This window comes from Miniopterus natalensis, chromosome X, assembly GCF_054644295.1.
Source record: "Miniopterus natalensis isolate mMinNat1 chromosome X, mMinNat1.hap1, whole genome shotgun sequence".
Taxonomy (NCBI): Eukaryota; Metazoa; Chordata; class Mammalia; order Chiroptera; family Miniopteridae; genus Miniopterus; species Miniopterus natalensis.
In genome coordinates this window covers 28,240,945-28,264,050 of record NC_142103.1, presented here as the reverse complement: position 1 = coordinate 28,264,050, position 23,106 = coordinate 28,240,945, and the positions used below count along the sequence as shown (strand labels likewise).

General features: G+C 44.7%; 2 protein-coding genes across 16 annotated transcripts in view; both read left to right on the top strand.

Moving 5' to 3' along the window:
• LOC107523990 (G protein-coupled receptor-associated sorting protein 2-like) overlaps positions 1–3,673 on the top strand; it is a 28,558-nt gene extending 24,885 nt beyond the window's left edge. For 8 of the 12 annotated variants that reach the window (XM_016195719.2, XM_087813463.1, XM_087813465.1 and 5 more), the window contains 2 exons: positions 66–143; positions 443–3,673. In XM_016195719.2, the coding sequence (XP_016051205.1) occupies positions 764–3,331 (2,568 nt within the window). In that variant the 5' untranslated portion in view covers positions 66–143; positions 443–763 and the 3' untranslated portion in view covers positions 3,332–3,673. The remainder of the gene's footprint in view (positions 1–65; positions 144–442) is intronic. The other 4 variants (XM_016195721.2, XM_087813468.1, XM_016195717.2 and 1 more) reach the window with 2 other exon arrangements.
• A 2,919-nt stretch (positions 3,674–6,592) lies between these two features.
• GPRASP3 (G protein-coupled receptor associated sorting protein family member 3) lies at positions 6,593–22,294 on the top strand. Of its 4 annotated transcripts, none has more exons than XM_016195722.2 (5): positions 6,593–6,850; positions 17,070–17,148; positions 17,590–17,676; positions 18,217–18,288; positions 18,615–22,294. In XM_016195722.2, the coding sequence occupies exon 5, from the start codon at positions 18,879–18,881 to the stop codon at positions 20,517–20,519; it is 1,641 nt and encodes a 546-aa protein (XP_016051208.1). In that variant the 5' UTR covers positions 6,593–6,850; positions 17,070–17,148; positions 17,590–17,676; positions 18,217–18,288; positions 18,615–18,878; the 3' UTR covers positions 20,520–22,294. The 4 variants fall into 4 exon arrangements, with proteins under 4 accessions (XP_016051208.1, XP_087669655.1, XP_016051210.1 ...); XM_087813529.1 differs by lacking the exon at positions 6,593–6,850 and adding an exon at positions 15,909–16,010; XM_016195724.2 differs by lacking the exon at positions 6,593–6,850 and adding an exon at positions 16,126–16,144.
• The last annotated feature ends 812 nt before the right edge of the window (positions 22,295–23,106 follow it).

The window sequence follows — 23,106 nt, the reverse complement described above, 5'->3', positions numbered from 1 at the left end:
AGGGTGTCTGCCTGTCAACTAAGCACTCAGACTTCATTTTCTCGTGTATATTTACTTGGTCATAGTACAGCCTGCTGTCTGCTGTACAGCTTAATACCGCTGGAACAGAGCAAGGAGGAGGATATTGCACCACATCAGAGCAGGTTGGTATGGGAGTGGGTAAAACTTAGGGGGGTAGTGGAGACTAACACAGGTCCACAAGTGATTAGGGCCTAGTCTAGGGGCTCCTTAGCCCCATTACCAACATACTTTCTCCACCAGCCTCACACCTATTTTGTGGCAGGCCAAGTCTGTGGCATCTCTGGGCCAATCAGGGTGACAGACTTTCTAATAGCCAAATAGCCCCACCAATAATTCAAGGTCCAGTCTCTGTGTGTGAGTCTCCACTTGGAATGACACAGTTAGAAGAGACTCAAAGCCCCATGCTGATCTCTCTCACTAGATTCACCTCTAGTGGCAGCTCTGGTGGTGTTGAAATTGTTGACGACCACTACCCTCAACAGATCAGCATCCATCTGGCAAGCATCCATTCTCCCCCAGCTTGGTTGTGCCACTTCTGCACTCTTGTGTGTAATATTGGCTGAGACTGATCTTGGGAAGGAGCCTTATTAACTGCTGGACTGGTGATTGACTCTAACTCATTTCTAACTGTATCGTCTGAATCGCTGAAGAATCAGAGTGTGAAGATACAGAATTGCGACACATCCATCATAGAGGCTGAGACTGTGCTACTGATATTTAACACTTTTCTATAACTGGTACTATGACTGGGGCTGAGATTGAACCTAGTGCCCAAGCCAAGCCTGAAAAGAAGGCTGGAGAAGAGGTTGGAGGTGGAGCTGAGAGAGAGAATGACGTCCCGATGGTGGTCAGACCCAAGGTTAGGACCCAGGCCCAGGCAATGCCTGGGGCAAGGCCCAAAACTGAGTCAAAGGCTATGAAAGGGAAAAGAGCAAGGTCCAAAACTCAGTCCCAGGCAAAAGCTGGGGCAAGACCCCAAACTGATTCCCAAGTAATGGCTGGGGCAAGGCCCAGAACTGATGCCCAGACAATGTCTGGGGCAAGACCCAAAACTGAACCTCAGGCAGTGGCTGGGGCAAGGCCCAAAACCGAGGCCAGGGCAGTAGGTGGGGCACGTCCTAAAACTGAGGCCAAGGCAATCCCTGGGGCAAGGCCCAAGGATGAAGCCCAGGCTTGGGCCCAGACTGAGTTTGGAGCTGAGGCAATGTCCCAAACAGAGGACATGCCCCAGACCAATGCAGCAGCCTGGCCACTGGTCAGTACTGAGTCCGGGTCAGTTGCTAAACCTATGGCCCTATCTGTAGATAGGGAACTGGTAAATGTGGATCCCAAGACCTTTCCTGGCTCCCAGGGTCAGTCAGGAATTCAACCTTGGTTTGGATCAGGGGAGGAAACTAATACAGGGTCTTGGTGCTATCCCAGGCCAAGGGCCAGAGAGGAAGCATCTAATGAATCTGGATTCTGGTCAGCAGATGAGACCTCTACGATGTCTTCTCTCTGGGCTGGAGAAGAGGCCAATATCAGATCATGGCCCAGGGAAGAGGCCAATACCAGGTCCAGGCACAGGGCAAAACATCAGCCTAACCCCAGGTCTAGGCCCAGATCCAAGCAAGATCCCTATATTGATTCCTGGTCTGGGTCTGAGGAGGAGTCTGGCAACCCATTCTGCTTGTGGCCTGAAGAAAATACTAATAACTTGTTCAGACCCAGAGTCAGAGATGAGGCAAATGCTAGGTCCAAGCTCAGGACAAAGAGAGAGGACTTTTTTGAATCTGAGTCTGAAGATGAGTACTATAAGGAGTCCTGGTTTTTGCCTGGGGAAGAGGCCAATAGCAGATTTAGGCCCAGAGACAAGGAGGAGCCTAATACTGTCTTGAAGCCCAGAGCCCAGAAAGATGGTAATAACAGTAATAGGGTCAAACATGAGCCCAGGTTTGAGGAGGATGTCATCATTGGGTCCTGGTTCTGGGCAGAGAAAGAGGCTGGTGTGGAGGCTGGGGCTTCAGCCATCTGTGAGTCTACACCGGGAGATGAGGAGGGGGCCATTGGTGGGTCCTTGTTCTGGACTGAGGAAAAGTCCAGTTTGGGGGCTGTGGCTAGAGAAGAGACCTGGCAGGAGTCTGAAGAAGAGGCTATATTTGGGTCCTGGTTCTGGGACAGGGATGAGGCCTGCTTTGACCTAAATCCCAATCCTGTGTACAGGGCTAGTTCCAGGTTCAGAGATTCAGCTGAGGAGGAAATTAATACATCATCCAGGCCCCAAACCTGGGAAGAGGTCACTGTTGAATACAAACCTGGTCCTTATACGGTTGGCTTCCCATCCACAAGCTCCTTTAGAATTCCTGAAGAAGTATCCTCTGCATTCGTTGAACTGTTTGAGGGAAAGCCCAAGAATGAGGAAGGGGAAGATGAGGAATCTTCCCCTCAGGCCAATCAGCCTGACCCTCAGTTCACATTTCAGTATGAACCATCCTATCGGTCAGTCAGGGAAATTCGGGAGCATCTTAGGACCAGGGAGAGTGCAGAGCCTGAGAGTTGGTCCTGTAGCTGTATACAGTGTGAGCTTAAAATCGGTTCTGGAGAGTTTGAGGAACTCCTTCTGTTAATGGAAAAAGTTCGAGATCCTTTTATTCAGGAAATATCTAAAATCGCAATGGGTACAAGAAGTGCTTCTCAGTTTACCCGAGATGTCATTCGGGATTCAGGTGTTGTCTCACTTATTGAAACCTTGCTCAATTATCCCTCCTCCAGAGTTAGGACAAGATTTTTGGAAAATATGATTCTCATGGCTCCACCTTATCCAAATCTAAACATGATTGAGACATTCATATGTCAAGTGTGTGAGGACACCCTTGCACGAAGCTTGGATTCCCCTGAGCAGCTTCTTGGATTAAGGCTCCTTAGACACCTCACTATGACTACTGACTATCACACACTGGTTGCCAATTTTATGTCTGGGTTTCTTTCCCTATTAGTCACAGGAAATGCAACAACGAAGTTTTACGTCCTGAAAATGTTGTTGAACATGTCTGAAAATCCTATGGTGGCAAAAAAGCTATTCAGTGCCAAAGCTCTATCGGTATTTGTGGGTCTCTTTAACTTACAAGAGTCACATGACAATATTCAAATTGTTATTAAAATGTTTCAGAATATCAGTAATATTATAAGAAATGGATCAATGGCGTTAGTTGATGATGATTTCAGTCTTGAGCCGCTTATTTCTGCATTCCACGAATTTGAGAGCTTAGCTAAGGAACTACAATCCCAAATAGACAATCAAAACAATCCTGATGGGGGACAACCAAACTAATATGATTAACCACCTGTCTCTCATCAGCTTTATGTTCCCAAAGAGCCCTGAGTAGTGCTTTGGTTTTCACAGTCTTGTTTTGTGTTATAACTTATATTTTTAATGCTGATGTTAACTTTGTCCAATTCTTGGCTTGAGCTGGATCATTTTGTGGATGCCAAATGAATATTAGAGCTGAAAACATATTTGTTGATATTTGTCTTGCTGTCCAGATTGCAGTATTTTTCAGTATTGAGCTTTCAATGAACTGAGTCTCCCTATGTAAGCTACCCTGCTGTTTGTTGTTTAAACATATGGTTCTGTATTTGAGTGTGTTTTCAATAAAGTTCTGTGTGAAAATTGGCAGAAGTGACCCTTCTTCACTTTAAAATCCAGGTGCAGGTACATTGTGCACACTTATAAACATAGATAATTAGAACTATGACAAGCATACCCTCATTGGAAAATTCCATTCCTGAAGCTTAAGGAAGGAAGAGATTACTGTGTGGGCTGTGGTACTTGAGTAATGTTTCAGAGAAGAGAGACCCACTTAAATTGGTCACTGAAGGGTAGGATAAGACAAACCATTACGTCATTCTTGGAAGTGACCAGTGGTAGTAAGAAAAGTGTATATTGGAAAATCTGTTTTAGTAGTGTGGATGTATCCTCTCTGCCTGGAATAGGTGAGACAAGTTTATTGCGGGATGCAGTTGGACTGAAGCCAGTTTGGAAAGCTAAGTCAGCCAAATCTGCATATTTTACAACTCAAAAAATGCAGGTGTTGCTTCAGTGCTACGGAAAGAATGAAAGGGTAGGATAGCAAACCAATTAAATGGAGTCAGGAGTAAGATTTTCTTTGTGATCATAGTCCAAGAAAAGTATTAAGGCAATACCATGCATAAGTAGATATTAAAAATGATCTATTGCCTGGCCGATGTGGCTCAGCTGTTACGCATCGACCCATGTACCAGGGGGTTACCTGTCCGATTCCCGGTCAGGGGACATGCCCTGGTTGCGGGCTTGATCCTCAGCAGGGGGCGTGAAATGACACTGATGCTTTTATGTCTGGTGAAATAGAGAATACCGTCATCTATGGAATAATACATACTTTAAAAACGTGTGTGAATAAACTCAAGTTTATGCAAAATCTATGCAATTTCAATACGACCTTTTAAGAAACTTCATATGTTCCATAGCCTGGAATTAAATCTGCCATGCTAAAAAATATGTCAGAGACAGACATCAGGGAGATAGAAAAATTAACAACAGGGCTTTTTTTGTTTTAATGTGCTTGCTTCTAGTGCCTCAAGGTATAGGTAGGCATGTTGGAAAGTATAGTTATGTAAATGAATAAACTATATGTGTTAGAAGGAATTTATAAAGTCACTTAGAAAAGTTAGAAAAGTGGGCTCCCATGAGAACTAGGAAACCCTAGCTTTTTTAAATGAAATGCTTTAAAGAAAAATTATCAAGGTTGCTAAGTTTATATTAGTCTCGACTGTACAAAGATGGCAACTTTTTTACATAACTATTACATTCAAAAGATAACATTTCCTGCCTGGCCGGGCATGGCTCAGCGGTTGAATGTCCACCTGGGATCCAGGCGATCGGGGTTTGATTCCCGGTCAGGGCACATGCCCGGGTTGTGGGCTCGATCAATGACTCTCTCATTGTTGATGTTTCTATCTCTCTCTCCCTCTCCTGTCCTCTCTCTGAAATCAATAAAGATATATTTTAAAAAACAAACAAACAAACAAAAAGATAACATTTCCTTTCGGAATGACAACAAAGTTCTGGAAGTAGATAACAGTGATGGTTGTGCAACATTGTGAATGTACTTAATGCCACTGAATTGTTCACTTAAATGTGATGCGTTTTATGTGTATTTTACACAATAAGTAAAAAGATCATACCATACTTTCTGATAGAAATTGCAGAAGTCAGGGATAGAAATGGTTTGGAGTGGGAATCCAGACCCATGAGAAATATATTTTATTATTTTTAGACATGGTGGAAAAGTTATTTTTGTTTTGTCTGAGGATGCTGTTAATTTTTTAAAAGGTTAAAGTATGACTTAAATTAGAAATGAACATGTGAAATATTTTTCAGCACAATGAACTGCTAAGATTATAAAAATTGTTGGAGGTAAATGTATACAATATATACAATATAATAAAAACAAAATATAGTATATTAAATTTCATACACGCATAGAAAACGTGAGGATAACATTGCTGGGTTAAATACAAAACTGGTTAATATCATAAGGGCAATAAATGCCCTTATATTATCAATGATAGTAGCCATTATGTTATCTGTTCCACTGAACATAAATCATTTCTATTGGACAGAATATCTACAGGTTAACATCAGCCTCTCAGAATTGAAAACTTGCTCAATCAATAGAAAGTGAAGCCCAGCCCTGCACTGAAGTAACATCCAGTAACCTATGTTGTCTTTTACCCAAGATTTGTCTAATTTTTCTGACAGTGCAACATGCTTTTCCCTCCATTCTAATATTCAGGGTTTATGGCAGCGATTTTCAAACTTCTTCATCTCATGGACACATAAACTACTAAAATTCTGCGGCACATCAAAAATATATAATTTTTTGCCAATTTGACCAAAAAAAATAGGTATGATTGTGATTTATTCACACCGGATAGCTATTGTTGTGTTGGCTGATCTCATTTTTTATTCGACAATCCAAGGGAAAAGAGGTCAGTGCCCCTAATTAGTCAGGTATTGTATGCTTTAAAAATTCGTGCAGCAGCGGTGGAAAATCGCTGGTTTATGGAAATAAGGCAAAGTGGCAGTTTCGCCTCCCGTCACAAACCACAGGTGTGTTAACAGGGATTATTCTTGTGGTGGAGTTTTGAATGTTTATTTTGCCTTGCAATATTTTTCAGGACAGATCTGTGTGTGTTAACATGTCACCCCGAATTTTTAAAAGAATATGCAAAGTCACTTGTCTCCAAACTCCGCATCCAGTGTTCCTCGCCAACCCTGGGGTCCCAAAGAGCAAGGCCCGGGCCTCGGGCTGGAAGCTTTGGCTCCGAATCCAGCCTTCCTCTAGCTCTCCATCCTCACCACGGTCAGGAGCTTCAGGTTCCACCAGCTCCTAACTCAACCCCGGAGGCAGAAGACTCCGCTCTTCGGTGCCGCAGGCCTGCGGAGAACTCGCCGACTGCGTGGTCACGTGGCCTGGCGGCGGGTCACGTGACCGCGCTCTCCCTTGGGCGGGCCTAAAGGCGTGTCCGACGGAAAAGAGGCACGAAGGCTGTACACCTGAGGATTGACAGACTCCAGAGGGAGGAGTCGTAGGATGTTACTGTCGGTGGGTGGCTGTGTCGCCGTGCCGCACCAGCTTGAAAACTAGTCTCAGGTGACCAGAATTACAGCATTTGTTGGCAAAGAGTCCCGCAGGCCATCGCGAGCGTCTTTGCTGGGTCTGTCTCTTGTCCAGGAGCTCAAGAGGCAGGAAGTCATCCTGCGGGAGGCACACGCGGAGAGAAGCTGTGGTCGCTGGAAGAGGAGGAGGTAGGTGCTGAGAGGGTGGGTGCTCGGAAATGGCACCTGCGGGAGGTGGGGGCTGAAACTAGATCCTGGTACTGGAAGTGCCTGGGACCCTCCTACTCCCTCCTGCCTTCTGAACACCCCTCCTCTCCCCCGCCAGGCTCCCTGCCCAGTATTGAGTGATTCTGGGTTTCTTGGTGTGAGTGTGGGAGGTGGACACATGGAAGGAGTTGGCATCAGGGGAGCCCGGAGTTAAGAAACCGTGAAGTGACATTTCGTGAACAAGCGATTCATATAAACCAGTGATGCTGGCTCTGGAAGAGCAGGTGTGAAGAGGGGAACCCCGAGCAATGCCCCTGTCCTCCCACTTATTCGCCACTCTATTTTCTGTCTTTTCCAGAGGATGGGGATTGCTGAGACCAGCTCAAAATTGAGAGAGGGTGGAAGAGGAGGGGGCTGGGGAATACATCTGCCTTATGCTCCAAGGCTGCAGCTACCTGGAGATGCAAGAGAGGAATGAATCTCAATTTCAGCAGCTCTAGGAAAGGGGGTTTGGGGACAGACTCTGGAGGAGGGAACCTAGATGCTGGGGGCCCCTGACAGAGGATTTCTCTTTGGGATACTGCCAAGCTTTCAACTCCCAAGAGAATCTCTGGATCTCAGCCCTGGGCAGCCTCTCTCTCCCTTCTGGGAATACAAAAGTGGCTACTCCATCTGAGGTTCCTTCCATTTTTAGTCCTAGGCTTCAGAGTAGGATCTTTCTGGGAAACACCTGCAGAAAGTGCTTTAATGGATGGTCCCGTAAGTTCCCCTCTGCAGACCCTTTGCTCTCTTCCACGTGTTTTGCTCTCTGCCCAGTTTTTTGGACTTGTTCCTTTGGTCTCATCCTACGTAGCAGCCCTTGATAAGTTATGGTCTTCTTTCTAACAGAATCTTTCCACACCTGAGGAGGTCATGGGAACCCCTGATGCCCCAAGGCTGGATACCAAGGCAGTTTAGGAAAGTGTCATTAGTAAGTAATTAATTTCCCTAAGGCTACTCATATTTTTATTCTCAGTAGAGTTGAAACTATGCTGTAATACTTTATACCCTCCTGTTTACATTTAAAAGCTAGGACTGAGAAGTGGGTATGCGGGGTAAAATTACAGAGATTGAGGCCTAGGACTACCTTCTCTCTTACCCCTGCCTCTTTGTTATCCTCTTTCCTCCACTCTCCAGCAATATAATAAGTATTGGGGCCAATTTTCAGATTATGGTCTTTCAGAGGTCTTCCAGCTTAAGCTCTGTTGTCTTTGGTCTGTGTCTGTGTGGCCTTAGAGTTTGACAAAAGAGACTACCTTAAACAGGGTGTGGTATGGAAAGAATATATCTAAACTTTTTCCCTGGTTCCTGGCATAGACCTTCAAAAAACCTTGGGAATTCTTGAGTGATAGGAGTGTCTTTGTTATGCTAATGAATGGACTTTTGGTGGGCCCTTAGATAACTTCATGATGTGGGCTGGTCCCTAGAAGGACTAACCACTTGATTAGTTAGAACTTTAGGCCACAGAAGGAAGGAGGGCTGGATTTTGGGTTCAGTCTGGTAGCCAATGATTTAATCAAGCATACATAAGGAATCCCCAATGAAATCTCAGGGCTTTGTGGAGCTTCCTGGTTGGTAAACACACTAATATCCAAGGAGAGTGATTTGTTCTGAACCTATGGGAAGAGGGCATGGAAGCTGTATACCTTTATAATGAACTATAATGTGAAGTATAGTGCTTTTAGTGATTTCTGTGAGTTTTTCTAGTAAATTATCAAACCTGAGGGAGTATGGGAACCCCTAAATTTGTAACTGGTCAATCAGAAGCATGAGTGGCACCGTAAGACTTGTAACTGGCATCTTATCTAAAGTGGGGCCAGTATTAAGGACTGCATCCTTAAATCTGTGGAGTCTAATGCTAACTCCAGGTAGTTGGTGTCAAAGAATTGATGTCAGAACAATGGTGTCATTTATTTTTTATTTATTTATTTATTTATTTATTTATTTATTTATTTATTTATTTATTTATAATATATCTTTATTGATTTCAGAGAGAGGAAAGGAGGGGGGGGGAGAGAGAGAGAGATAGAAACATCAATGATGAGAGTCATTGATGGGCTGCCTCCTGCACACCCCCGACTGGGGATCGAGCCTGCAACCTGGGCATGTGCCCTGATGGCGAATCAAACCCCGATCTCCTGGATCCTAGGTCGATGTGCAACTGCTGAGCCACGCCCAGCCGGGCGGTGGTGTCATTCTTTTAGCAGCCACTGCAGGATTAATATCTGTAAACCTACCTCTGATCCTATGCACCATACATAAACAAGTTAAAATGATGGAGGCAGAGCCCAGAAGTATATTGGGGGGTGGGGCAGCATATGTTTTTGTGACACGCGCCTGCATTTAAGTGATTTTTCAAGTTCTCTGTAATTTTTTTCTTATCGGAGCTCTCTCAGCCTAGAATTCCTGTTGGGGTGCTGCATTTATATTTGGGGAGCTTCATGTTGTGGTATTGCTTCATACTGCTTATTCCCAGATTCATGAGAAGCAGGTACGTAAGCAATTCACACCTGTGGATTTTTTAAATCTCAGCCAGAGGGCAGGGTAAGAGTTGTGTGTGTGTGTGTGTGTGTGTGTGTGTGTGTGTGTGTGCGCCCAAGAATGAAGATGATTATCTATGTTCTCATCACTCCTTGGCCAGGATCACCTCTCAGTTTTTTTCTGGGGTATAGTTGAATTAAAAACCTTGTCACTCATGTGGCCCTTTTGTTTCTGCCCCCTTTTTGGATAAATATTACATGAATCTCATGTAATAAGATAGTAAGGGTCTGTTCAAATGTCGTCTGAGCCCTGGCTGGGGTTTCTCAGTGGTTAGAGCATTGTCCTGTGCACCAAAAGGTCTTGAGTTCAATTCCAGTCAGGGCACATAACCAGGTGATGGGTTCAATCCCCAGTTGTGGCATGTGCGTGAGGCAACCGATCAATGTTTTTCCCTCACATCGATATTTCTCTCTCTCTCTTTTTCCCTCTCCCTTCCTCTCTCTCTAGAATCAATGAAAAACATATCCCCAGGTGAGGATTAAAAAAGAAAAGTCATTTAACCAGCCTGGGGATAAAATAAGAGTGGATTTGTCATCTCTCCAGTCACGAATGAAAAAAGGTGTCTTCTTACTGCACAGCTAGAGACTCTTAGCACCCACTGACACACTCTGTCCCCAGTTTCAAAAGAGCACCCTTCAATGAGATCTCATCTGTAAAATACTACCAGGTTCCCTATGCAGAGTTTCGAGGCCCTACACCCTTCCATACAATTCCACCTTTCCGACTCCATCTCCCACCACATTCTTCCAAGTCAGGGTCAGGACTAGAATGAGATAAGGACCCAGTTTGAGGAGACACTGACTCTCAGGAGCCTCATCCTAATCCAAACCCTGCTCCACTTTGCCTCCACTCAAGCCACATTGGGCTATCTGCTATTTCCCGACCCAATTATACTCTGCTTTACTACTTCTGTGCCTTTCCCCACTGTTCACTCTATTGTCGCTACTCTCACAATCCTTTCTCTGTCTAGGGAAACATGTCCATCCTTTTAGGCTCAGCTCAAATTCTAGGGTCCTTTTGAAGTCTTTTTGATACCCTCACATTTACTCTTTGCCCCTTGGTAGGTAGTAACTCCTCTGTCCTGTGTACCTGCAGTTTTTTATTTGCCCCTATTTTAGCTTTTGTTTCTTTATACTATGTACTGGAGTCTTTTTTTTTATATATATATATATATATCTTTATTGATTTCAGAGAGAGGAAAGGAGAGGGAGAGAGAGAGATAGAAACATCAATGAAGAGAGAGTCATTGATCAGCTGCCTAGCCCACAACCCGGGCATGTGCCCTGACCGGGAATCAAACCCTTATCGCCTGGATCCTAGGTCGATGCTCAACCGCTGAGCTATGCCCGGTCGGGCTGGAGTCTTTTTTAATAAATAAGACAGAACTAGTGTAGAGGGGCAGATAGCATAGAGGAAGAAACTTGGACTCTGGAAGTATCAATCAAACCCATCTATCTGTCTGACTGCAACACCTGAGCCGTTTGTTACCTGTGATAGTAATTACTATTGATATATTAGGTGTTTAATATGTACCAGGTACTATTCTAAGGGTTCTGCATGTATTAACTTATTTAATCCTCAAAACAAACTTATGGAATACATGCTGTTGTCCCCATTTTACATATGAGGAAGCTGAGGCACAGATTGGTTAAGTAACTTGGCCGAGCTCACTGAGCTGGTTAATAGAAGAGCTGAGATTCAAACCTTTGTGGTTTGAATCTGGAGCTGGTGTTCTTTACCACTATGCTATGTCTATGTCCCTCTAGTGCTAATTATCACTAAAAGCTGCCATCATCTTCATCATCAGATTTTCTGTTCCTTATGTTACTGGAAAGGGGACCTGACCCTTAGTGGGTCTGCCTAGGGCTGGCTGGTAGCATGTGGATTCTTAACTTCATGCAGGAAAAATTTAACAACATGAGTCCAGGTGAATTTTAGAGGACATTTATTAAAGCTGGGGACAGTGAAACAAGGAAGAACTAGGGAAATGAGCCTAGGCTGGTCTGCTTTGGCTCACTAAGAAGTCAGAGAAAAGGGGGCCTTGGGGACAGGTTCCAGGGGTTAGCTCGGGATGAACTGCCACTGCCCATTGCTGCCCTGGTTACAAGCCTCATGGGGTCCCTTTGTGTTTAGGAGATGCATACCTGTGGGGAAAGAAGGGAGGCAAGGAGAGGGGAAAGGGACTGGTGCGGGCCAAGTCCTTTGTCTTGAGGCTTTTCTCTTTCTTGCTGGCTGGAATCTTAGGCGCGGTCTCAGGGGAGGGTTTCAACAAAATATTCATCAGTTTTCCAGGTGTGCTCCTTCAGGGTCGTGGTCTCCACTATTGGTCAGTGTCCTGGGTCCTTAGTCACTGCAGCTGGTCCTGGTGTTGTCCACCTGGTTTTGCTGCTTTTCTGGGCCTGGGGTTCAAATACTACTGAGGCCTAGATGTTATCTCTAGGGAGGTGACCTTCTGTATCTGCTGTAAATTGCTCTGCCAGTTTGTTCAGCTATCAATCTGTTTCCCTATTCCACTTGTCCTGGCTTACTGGCCTATCTCACAGCTTGTAGCAAAGTACTCTATTCATCATAAAGAAACTTAAACCTGTGTATTGTTAGACCTCCTACCCCTTATCCTCTTTTTCCTGTGTATAAGCCTATTCCACCTTTTCCTTCCTTCCCAATTTAATAGTCAATCATGGTCCATCATTTTTATAACACTTCTACCTTATCATCTAGTGCAGGGGTGGGGAATGTCTGGCCTGCAGGCTGTATACTGCCCACAAAATCATTTGCTCTGTCCCTGCCACGGCAACCAGAGGTGGGGCTCAAAATTCATTAAATCTAGAAGCTTTTTTCATAGCTAATTTTTAAAAAAATTTTAAAAATATATCTTTATTGATTTCAGAGAGAGGAAGGGAGAGGGAGAGAGGGAGAGACAGAAACATCAGTGATGAGAGAGAGTCATTGATCGGCTGCCTCCTGCATGCCCCCGACTGGGGATGGAGCCCGCAACCCGGGCATGTGCCCTGACTGGTAACTGAACCTCGATCTCCAGGATCCTAGGTCAATGCTCAACTGCTGAGCCATGCCTGGCTGAACAATCCTAGCTCTTGATAAATCCCAAATATCCACCTGTTTTTATACCTGTGTTGCTTAGTGCAGTATGCCTGGGGAAAGTTAACCAAAACTTTCAGAATGTTGACACTATGAATTTATCTTCCTCAAACTCAGTACAGCCCCCTGAATTGAACGCAGATAACCTCTAATATCTTTATATTATGGACATTTCATAAGGGTGCACTTTTACACAATGACTGTGAACCAGGCTTATCTATGAGCTCAAGTATTTAATGTACCTCTGAACCCCCTAGATAAGTAAGGGTTTAGGTTTTCTCCCTGAGGCTTTCCTTTTAAATCTAGGACAGAAGCCAGTTACAATTGTCAGACCTCTAGCAACCTTTAGGCAAGGCATTCAGAATCTACAGTTTTCCTTTCACATGGAAACATGAGTTCTGCCACTGGTTTTCAGAGGTAGGTGCTCACTGAGGGACAAAAGTCAGGAACTATTACTCACTGAAGAGTTATTCTTTGCCTAAGCATACATATCATTTAAGATTGTTCCATTTTCATATAACAAGTAACTGAACTGAACTAACTTAATAAGGAAATTTATGATCCAGGGATTGGAAGTACTGAGGTCTTGATGGTTGCTTGATTCCACTAAGGACTCAGTTTTTTTCCATCTCCTTCTGCCATTCACAGTATTAGCTTCCATCCCAAGGCTGCAAGCTTGATGGCTGCAATGATTCTAGGAGTCAAGCAACTTCCTGAGGGAAAAAAGGAGACAATTTTTCCTGATTGCCTTTTTTTATGAGTGAGGATACTTTTCTTAGTTCTTCTGCAATCTTCTCCTAATGTCTCATTGGGCAGAGTTTGAATTAGATCATCACCCTTCCTGAACCAGAGAGTACCAAAGGAACAGATTACCCCTAGACAATGTAGACTCACTTCTGGAACTGGGATCAGCCTCCTTGTGGTACATGACCACAAGGAGAAGGGAGGCATACTTATGCAAAAATGTTCTTTTAGTACGGGGTTAATTATGGTAGGCAAAACAGAGTATTACAAAGCATTAAGGTTATAGTAACAAAGAGCACAGGGCAGTGTCTTTCCAATTAAGACCACTAAAAGCCACCATGGAATTCTCATTTACCCTTTCCTACTTACCCCAGCCTACCCCATAATATGACTAGATTACATTTTTAAAAGGAACTAGAGAGACCTGATACATGCTGGTATTTCAGAATATCAGATAGTTTTTCATTTTCCAGATCGAAGTTCAGCTGAAAAGAGGACAGAAGCTGTTCACTGGATGTTAGCTACAGAATTAAAATCTGTAGGCCAGATTTCCAGTGTCAGTTGCCATGTAAAGAGCTTGGAAGTCATTGCTCTTACACTTATAACCAGAAAAAATGCTGACCAAAGTGAGAATCAGGGACTTATCTTAGACCCATGAGAAAACAGGTCACAGGGCAAATGACCACCTGGAATTCTGGAGATAAGACAAATCCAGAGAATCACAGCCTATCTCCCCTTACATAGTGCACAAACAGCTAGAGACATAAACAGGAGAGAAGACTTAAATAGTAATTTGGACAAATTGCTGGAGACCAAGTTTGGAATAGTATGCGAGTGGGGTTTAGAGTCTTAGAGGTTTAGTAGGCTTTAAATCCAGGAACTCTAGCAGGTTCTTACAGTGAAGATTCCAGAAAGATCTCCTCATGGCTCTGACAGTGGAAGGGGAAGTATGCTCATGTGAAATACACCCAGAGCTTTCTCTGTGACAAAGGCCTACTCTGCAGTGGAAAAGACTTTCCCAGAGCCTTATCCCTGCTAAGGCAAAGGCATTCCTCCTAACCACCCCACTCTATTCTTCCATTTTCATGTAAGGGGGGGAAAGAACTAAGAAGTATTTGTGAAGGACACAGCTTAGGGACACAAGCCCACAAAGGGCTGGAATTTAATTGTAAGATTATAGAACACTTCTCTACACGTTTTTACCATGTCACAAGCCTCCAGTATAATAGGAGTGGAGTACAGCTAAAAGAGCTATAAACATGCAGACTCTCTGCCAGGAGTATTAGAGAAGCCCAAAGATAAGAAGGAAAACAAAAATAAGGACACTTAAAGGAATTTGAACACTGGCACCTACAGCTACAGCAGACATTACACACAGCTCAACTGCTAAACCAGCCTAACATAAAACTTCTTGAAAAGGGTCTGTTCACCTCAGTTCCTATTGCCCAGTTTATCATATACAGCTTTCAAGAAAAAATTAAAAGGCATGCTAAAACACAAGAAAACGCAGACAGAATACAAAGCAAACATCAGAACCAGGCTCATATATATTGTAGACTGTGTAATTATCAGGGAAGTTAAAATACGTATGTTTAATATGTTAACAACTCTAAAGGACAAACTAGGCAGGTGTGTATGGGAAATGGCTGAGATCCAAGCTGGTTCTAATCCCTGCCACATTTCCACGCTGCCAAAGATCATGAGAGCTTGGATGTGACTGCAAGAGAAGACTTGACAGAGCAGAGGAAGAGGAGCCAGGACATGCCCTACCTGGTGCCTGACACTTGGCTGTGGGGCTACAGACAGGGAGGATTGCATGGTCAGTGTGGGTCCGGACAGGGAAGGGAACTCATGGGCAACTGCAGGGACCACAAAATGGCAACATGTATAATCATTTCGAATGAGAAAAAAGCAGTATGGCAGAAAGAACGACTCTGGGCGCAGAGCACTGGACCGTTTGCCAGGGTTAGAGGTCTAGGTCTGCCGCCTGTAGAAGAGGGACTAATGGTGAGGCCTCCGAGGCAGCCCCCTCCCAGCGTCCTCCCCTCGCTCGTCCCTGAACAGTAAAAGAAACCCTAGGGGGCCACCCCAGGACATGGGGGTGGTCTGGCCTTGGATCGCCTCTCGCCTCACAGCCTGCAGGCCTCACAGCCCCTCTCCCTTCAGCACCCAGAAAGGATGGCGGGTGGGATGGAGGAGGAGGAGTGGGCAGACAGAGCCGTGTGGGGATTCGCACACACCAAGGGGCGGTTTGTATCCATCCGCTGCAGCGTCCTGCGCTGCTCCTTCTAACCTCCCGGACCGGCCCCCCAGCCCCCGCCCGCGGGTCCCATAGATTGTAGTGGCAGAAACGGGACGATGGTCGCCATGTAGAGGGCCGCGTTGGCCCACTGAGGCAGGCTGAGGTTAAGCTCCCCCTTGGGCTGGGTCTCCTCCAGGCCCGGCCCAGGCCCCGGCCACGCCCCCTCGGGTCGGAACTACGGTGGGCCTGGGAGGGGGCGTCGAGCCCATTCGTGCCGTATCCTTCCGCCCCCCTTCCCGACACCCTCGCTGCCAGCGGTTTGTGGGCTCGTGCCGCATGCTGCGCAGCCCCTGCCGGGCTTGGTGCAGAGGCGCGGGGGGCGGGACGCCTCCTTGCAATTCCGAGCGGGCGGAAGGCGGGGGGCAGCTGAGTGAGGAGCTCTGAGGGGAGGACGACCACCCAGGCCCCGAGCCTGGAAAGGCAAGTAGGGGCGTGGTGGGGGCGGGGGCGGCCTCCCACTCTCCACCAGCCCACAGCCCGCGCCCAGCCCCTGGCGTCCTGGCGAGGAGGAGGCGACCGCGCTGGTCGCTGGTCGGAGCCGGTCCCTGACAGAGGTGCGCAGCGCCGGGGACCCTGGCGAGGCGGCGGCGCGACCGGTGCTGGCGGGCCCAGGGCGCGGGGTGGCCGGAGAGTGCCCGCGGCTCCTGCGGGGAAGGCGAAGCACGCTGGCTGCTCCCCAGCCGGCTTTCCCGGTGCCCGCGCCCCGCCCTCTAGGGTGTCTGTGCTGGGAGAGCGCTGGGGGGGGGGGGGGGGGGCTGCTTCGGGAGAAATGGCGGAGCGGGAGCTGGGCTGGAGGTGGGAGCGCCAGGGCGCAGACGTTAGCTTCGGCTACTCTGGGCCCTGAATCTGGAAAGGGGCCTGTTGGGCCCAGCATCCTGGGTGCTCTCCTTTCCTACAGGCACCTTGTGTCTGCGCGGTAGGTGTGTTTTTAGCAAAAATGAGAATGAATGGGTAGATTGAGAAGACACTAAAGTGAAATGTTCGCTTGCCTCTTAATACAGCAGTTTTAGTGCCTTCCATGTTTGGATCTTGAACCCATTGATGCAAGCAAAAGACAGGGTGAGGAGTTCATCGACTTTCACGGGAAGGGTCCATATAAACTGTGCTAGTAATCCACCTTTCTTATTCGGGATCTGTTTACTCAACATCCCAGCCTACTTTAATATTTTGAGGTAATGGCGGTTCAGAACGGAGGGGAAAGTTTTCTGAAGAGTCCATTTGGAACGCATGAAGTCAGTCTGTTTATTTAATTTCTAGGTCAGGAAACTAAATTCCATCTCCATCTACCCCTTAAAGCCCCTCATTTTGGTGCAGAGACAGTCTCACAAAAGCTTTTGTGGAGTTCCTGAGAATGAATATCTGAAGAAACATGGGCGTTAAGAGAGATTTATTTACTTACTGATTCTTGAAAACGAGGTGAAAGACCTGAACTCTGGGTATCTGTCCATTAACCTGATCTTTTTCTATCATTGTCAACAGGTTTTCCTGGTGCTTTGCTGAATACCCCTCCCTTTTTCTGTATGGCGTGACTCTTCTCCAGCTGGAGGACTGTTCTTTGGTAGGAAGGATAGCATCTCCTAAGGTCCCTTGCTGTGTGGTACAGGTGGTAAGTGAGATAGGATCTATGCATGCAGAGAGAAGGGGAAAGGGTAGGGGCATGCAAAGATGCTATTGAAAGAATAGTCCCCATTATCTTTACTCCTTTCTTTCTAAATTCATTTGCCTATTTTCCATACCCGCTCTTGCACCTCATATTTTTGTTCAGGGAAGAGAGTGTGCCCTCTGCTGGGAAAATCGCTGACTTCAGAGTTGGGAGGTGTAATTAGGCAAGTTGCAGGTCTTGGGGGAATGGATGGGGAGTCATTTTGCAGGATCAGACAGGTGGGAGACATTTAACATGACCTTGAATGTACAAAAGCATATGTTATAACACTTGTCATGAGTGTTGGGCCATCTCAATCTCTTCTGTTTTCTCTCCTCTGCCTGTTTGTCTGTCTAGGTTTATTCCTTTAGAGGTTCCTGTAGGTAGCTGTTGACTTTGAATTTAATTAAGCAAGAGGACCGAAACTGCTCATTTGGATCCAAGGTGAGTGTGAGCATGAGCATCCCTATTTATTGGGGATGGAAATTGGCTGTTGGCAAGTGGGTGAGAACAGATGGAGCCATTGTCTTCCAACATTCTATACAGCTCAGGAAATGGGCATGGAGTGAGCTAAGATTGTGATTATAGGGTAGTTAATAGACAACTGGGAAATGAGGAGGGAAACCAGGAGGAGGACCAGGGAAGCCAAAAACACAATTGGCCCTTGAACAACATGGATTTAAACTGCGTGGGTCCACTTATATTCGGATTTTTTCAATTGACCACAGTTGATTTGATTCACACAGTTCTACTGACTGTAGTTAAAAACCTAATTGTTCTGTTTGGTAATCTATGTGGAGAGCCGACTTTAGTTATCCATGGATTTTCAACTTTAGTGCCCCAACCCTTGCATTATTCAAGGGCCAACTGTATAACCAAAGCCCCAGATTTGGTATGCTACCTAGGTATTGGGTCTAGAAACCAGAGTGCCTGTCTGTCTACCGAAATTCTGAATTCCAATCCCACCTGTGTTTTTGTCCATAGGTCTGCCTGTGATTTCAGCTGTAGGGCTTATCGACACTGGAAGCACGCAAGAAAGCAAGGAGATCAGTGCAGGTTGGTGTGAGGCCTATCTGGATAGACCTGTATAGTATAGTGGTGTATACCAAAGGGGCTGGATGCTTGGTAGCCTCTCTCACTTTCAGCAAGGTTTTCCATCATCCCTGCTCCTATTTAATGCAGAGAAGAGTGTGGTAGTGCCTGAGCAGGACATTGTTGGGCATTAGTGGGAGTGTGGAAGGGCTAAAATGAGGTAACTGTCATCTACAATTCTACTTTCTCCTACCAAACAGTCCATCTCTACTCTCATGTCCTCTGTGGCTGTCTGCATAGATGAGCACAGTTGGAAGAGGCTCATAGTCCATTTCCTTCTTCCACTGTAGGTCCATATCCAGTGGCAGCTGTGGTGGCCTTGGAGTGATAGAAGATTATCACTTTCCACACTCAGGAACCAGCATCTTCCCTCAGTCTGAGTGCCTCTGCCCTCTGTCTGTATCATTGACAGAAGCTTTGTGTTTGGAAAGGGGACTGTGTGACTCCTGAACTGACATTTTTAACTCTTGCTACAAAGTTCTCTCTGACCCAGTGAAAGTGTGAGAACCAAGGCCAAGACTCTATAGGGCTATTGATATAACTGGGCTTTAACCATGACTGGGAGTAGAAACAAGGCCAAAAATGTAAAAAGGGCTGGCGTAGATGCTAAAACAAAAAGGGAGGCTACTGGCGTAGTCAGACCTGTAGCCAAGACCCAGGCCAAAGCAATAGCCAAGCCAGGGTTTCAGGCAAATGCAGTGGCAGAGGTGAAAGCAGTGTCTAAGAACAAGAATGTTACTGAGATGAAAGAAGGTACCCTGGCAAATTTCAGTCCCAAAGTTGAAGGTGAGGCCACTCGAGTATCTCGATGTTGTTCTGTGGCTGAGGTTAATGCTGAGTCCAAGTCTGTGTGTAAAGATAAGGCTGGTATTGATGCCTGGTTCTGGGCTGGGGAAGGGGCCAGTGTTGGTTCCTGGTTCTGGAGTGGAGAAGAGACTGGTAATCGCTCCAGTGCCAAGGATGAAGGTAAAGCCGGTACTGGTCCCCCATCCTGTGCTGAGAAGTTGGAGCCTGTGGCCGGGGCTAGCTGTAAGGCTAGGCCAGGGGCTGAAGAGGAGGAGGAAGAGAACGTTATTGGGAACTGGTTTTGGGATGGAGATGAAACTAGTTTTGACCCTAATCCTAAACCTGTGAGCAGGATAGTTAAGCCCCAGCCTGTGGATGAAATTAATGAAAAAAATAGGCCCAAGGACTGGTCTGAGGTAACTATCTGGCCCAACGCCCCTGCCGTAACTCCAGCAGTGTTAGGATTTAGGTCCCAAGTCCAATCTGAGATAAGGCCTCCTTCATATATTGTCCTGACCTCGGCTGAGGAAAATACTCATTCTTTGCCTGAGGCAACAGTATGTCTTTCTAAGAGCACACCCTCATGCTCACAACCTCTCCCAGAGCACCCATTTGGTTCTGACCCTTGCATTCAGACCATAGAGGAGATTAGACGCCAAATCAAGATCAGGGAGGCGAATGGGATTAAGCCATTTGCTTGCCCTTGCAAAATGGAATGCTACATGAATTCTGAGGAATTTGAAAAACTTGTTACCTTACTTAAGTCAACTACTGATCCTCTCATTCATAAAATAGCTCAAATTGCAATGGGGATCATTAATGTTCATCCATTTGCCCAAGAATTTATTAATGAGGTAGGTGTAGTGACACTTATTGAAAGCTTGCTTAGTTTTCCTTCCTCTGAAATGAGAAAAAAGGCTGTAATTACTCTGAATGCCCCTTCTGGGAATGAAAGACACCGCAAGATTGAATTACATGTTAAACATATGTGTAAGGAAACCATATGTTTTCCTTTGAATTCACCTGGACAGCAATCTGGCTTAAAAATATTGGGGCAACTGACTGCTGATGCTAACCATCACCATATCGTTGCCAAATATTTTTCAGAGCTTTTTAATTTGCTTTCCCAGGGAAATCGCAAAACCAGAAATCTTGTTTTGAAAGTACTTTTGAATATGTCTGAACACCCAGTTGCAGCCAGAGACATGATCAATACAAAGGCATTAGCAGTGTTAAAACTAATCTTTAACCAGAAAGAAGCAAAAGCCAATCTCGTTAATGCCGTGGCCATATTTATTAACATAAAGGAGCATATCAGAAAGGGTTCAATTGTAGTTGTTGATCACTCGAGTTATAATACACTCATGGCCATTTTCCGTGAAGTTAAAGTGATTATTGAAACAATGTAAAATGAGCCAGAAATAAAAGAAGACAGAACAGTCCCAAAATTCTGATAAGGCTATCTGTTCTCAAAGAGCCTTGCATAATGTTTTTATTACAGTGTGCACATAAATTACATCTTGAACAATATTGTGACAGTCTCTAGATTTGAGCTAGACTGTTTTGGGGATATCACATATTACATTGTGAGCTGAAAATGTCTGTTGATTTTTATCTTGTGTAGATGGGGCACTTTTCAACATTTTACTTAAGAAATTAGTGAACCAGTTCGTCCTAAGTAAGCTAACTTGTTCATTAGTATCTGCTTAGATCCATTTGTGGCTTCAAATGGCAAAAAAATAACCTTAACTTATAATCTAGTTGCAGAAGTAAGGCATTTACACACAAAAAGATAACTAACAGATTATACATATATTCGCATACACTCATTGCAAAGTGCACTCTCAATAACATAAAGAAGAGAGGAGTTTCTATAAGCTATTTAATGTAAGAGGAATTAGTTTTCCTCCTATTCTGCCTGCATCATATATAATCTACACCACAGAAATGGCCTTGAATCCTAGATAAAATGTAGTATTCATTTTTAAATGTTTCTACTACATGTACAACTCATTGTTAGGCTATTTCATTTACCTCAAAGTCATCTCAGAAGAGAAAGGAGGTAGGTGTAGGGAGGAAACATTTGCTGGGTACCTGCTCTTATGTCAGATACTACGTTGGCTCTGTACTTTACAGGGTTCCCCCTGCCCCCTTCTCACAATGGTCCTGTGAGCTAGGTACTGGTAGTTTTTTCTTTTTTTATAACTCATTATTGTGGATCACCTCCAGTGAGAATTAGGAAGGTTAAATACTTTTTCCTAGATTTCCATAGCAGGCAGGTGGGATAACTGTTGTGTCTAATAACAAAACCCACTCCTCTACCTTACAGTCATTTCACTTTTTTAGGTGGTGGCCTTGAAGGCTCAGAGACTGGTTTTAATGATTCAGTTTGCTATAGATAAAGCCCCTGCCAGTCTTGCAATTCTTTACTTCCTCCAAATGCACATGTCCATTAGGCATTTGGTGTTAGGAGAAAAGTCTGGGATGAGTGTACGGATATGAACCGGCAGTGTCTGGAAAACAGGAGGTACCCAAAACTGTTGAGTAAGATGTAAATTTGGAGTCATTAGCAAGTAAAATTTGCTGTATATCCTTCCTATCTTTTTCAATCTGATTGTACCTTTTTAAAGAGAACTAGAATCATTCTGCACATTGTTTCATACATTTAAAAAAGATCATTGCTTTCTTCCTCCTTGTAAAATCGTAACTTAGTTTTTTTATCATTTATAATTTTTTCCATTTCGTATGTGTGTCATGAAATATCAAAAGGCTCCATCTTTTACTAGTAGTCTAGTCCACTTTCTGCATTTGTACCAGCTAAAACTGTACAGGGTAGACTTAGAGAAATTTAGACCCAGAACTGCAGCCTTATCAACACAGAACAGGAAAGCTAAGAGAGAAGCTGCTGCCTCAACTGATAGAACAGTGACTCCTGGAAGTCTTTATGGTTCAGAAAGCATCTTCAGGACTTTTGGACTATGACTATGTTCTCTAAGTCTCATGGTAGGAACTACAACCCCTGGTCTAAGCTGAAGAGAATGTCCCAGTGTGCAAAAATTCTGGATTATATGCTTTGAAATTTTTAAACAGTTAAGAAACTAACACACAATCATACTGTGATTACTGTTTGTAACTTGCTTTCCCCCCACTATCTGTATATCAATAAATACGCTTCTGCAACATATTTTTGAATCTCTCAGTTTGTGTGTGTGTGTTAACAGTAGTATCTAATGCCTAATCTTTCATTGTATATCCTCTTAAACAATATGTACAAATTCTCTTGCAAAAATAAGGCTACAGTGTTTTGCAACTTGCCTTTTCGTCTTTCCAATCTTTTTAATTTAGTATTATACAGATCTGCAGTTTGCTTTTTTTTTAAAGTCAACATGTAATGTTTTATTTATTTTTTTATTTAAATATATCTTTATTGATTTCAGAGATAGGAAAGGAGAGGGAGAGAGAGAGAGAGAAACATCAATGATGAGTGAGTCATTGATTGGCTGCCTCCTGCACGGCCCCGACTGGGGATGGAGCCCAGCAATCCGGGCCTGTGCCCTGACCGGGAATCGAACCCGATCGCCTGGATCCTAGGTCGATGCTCAACCGCTGAGCCACGCCCGGCCAGGCTGCTGCTTGCTTTTTTATTTAATAGCTTTATGGAGATATACATAACATACATTAAACCATACATATTCAAAGTATACAGTTTGATAGTGAACATATATACCACCCCCAAAAGTTTCTTCATGCCCCTTTGTAGTCCCTCCCTCCTATCCCTCCCTGTATCTCCTCACCCTCAGACAACCACTGATTTGCTTTATGACAATAGAGAATCATTCTCATTTTCTGTAATTTTATATAAATGGAATCAGTGCATGTATTCTTTTGGGGGTTCTGGCTTCTTTCACTTACTATAATTATTTGAGACCCATCCATGTTATAGTTATCAACAGTAAATTGCTTTTTATTGTCAAGTAGTATTCCACTATATGACTA

Excerpts from the sequence above, each read along its gene's own strand:
- GPRASP3 (XM_016195722.2), top strand. The coding sequence starts at position 18,879 with ATGACTGGGAGTAGAAACAAGGCCAAAAATGTAAAAAGGGCTGGCGTA.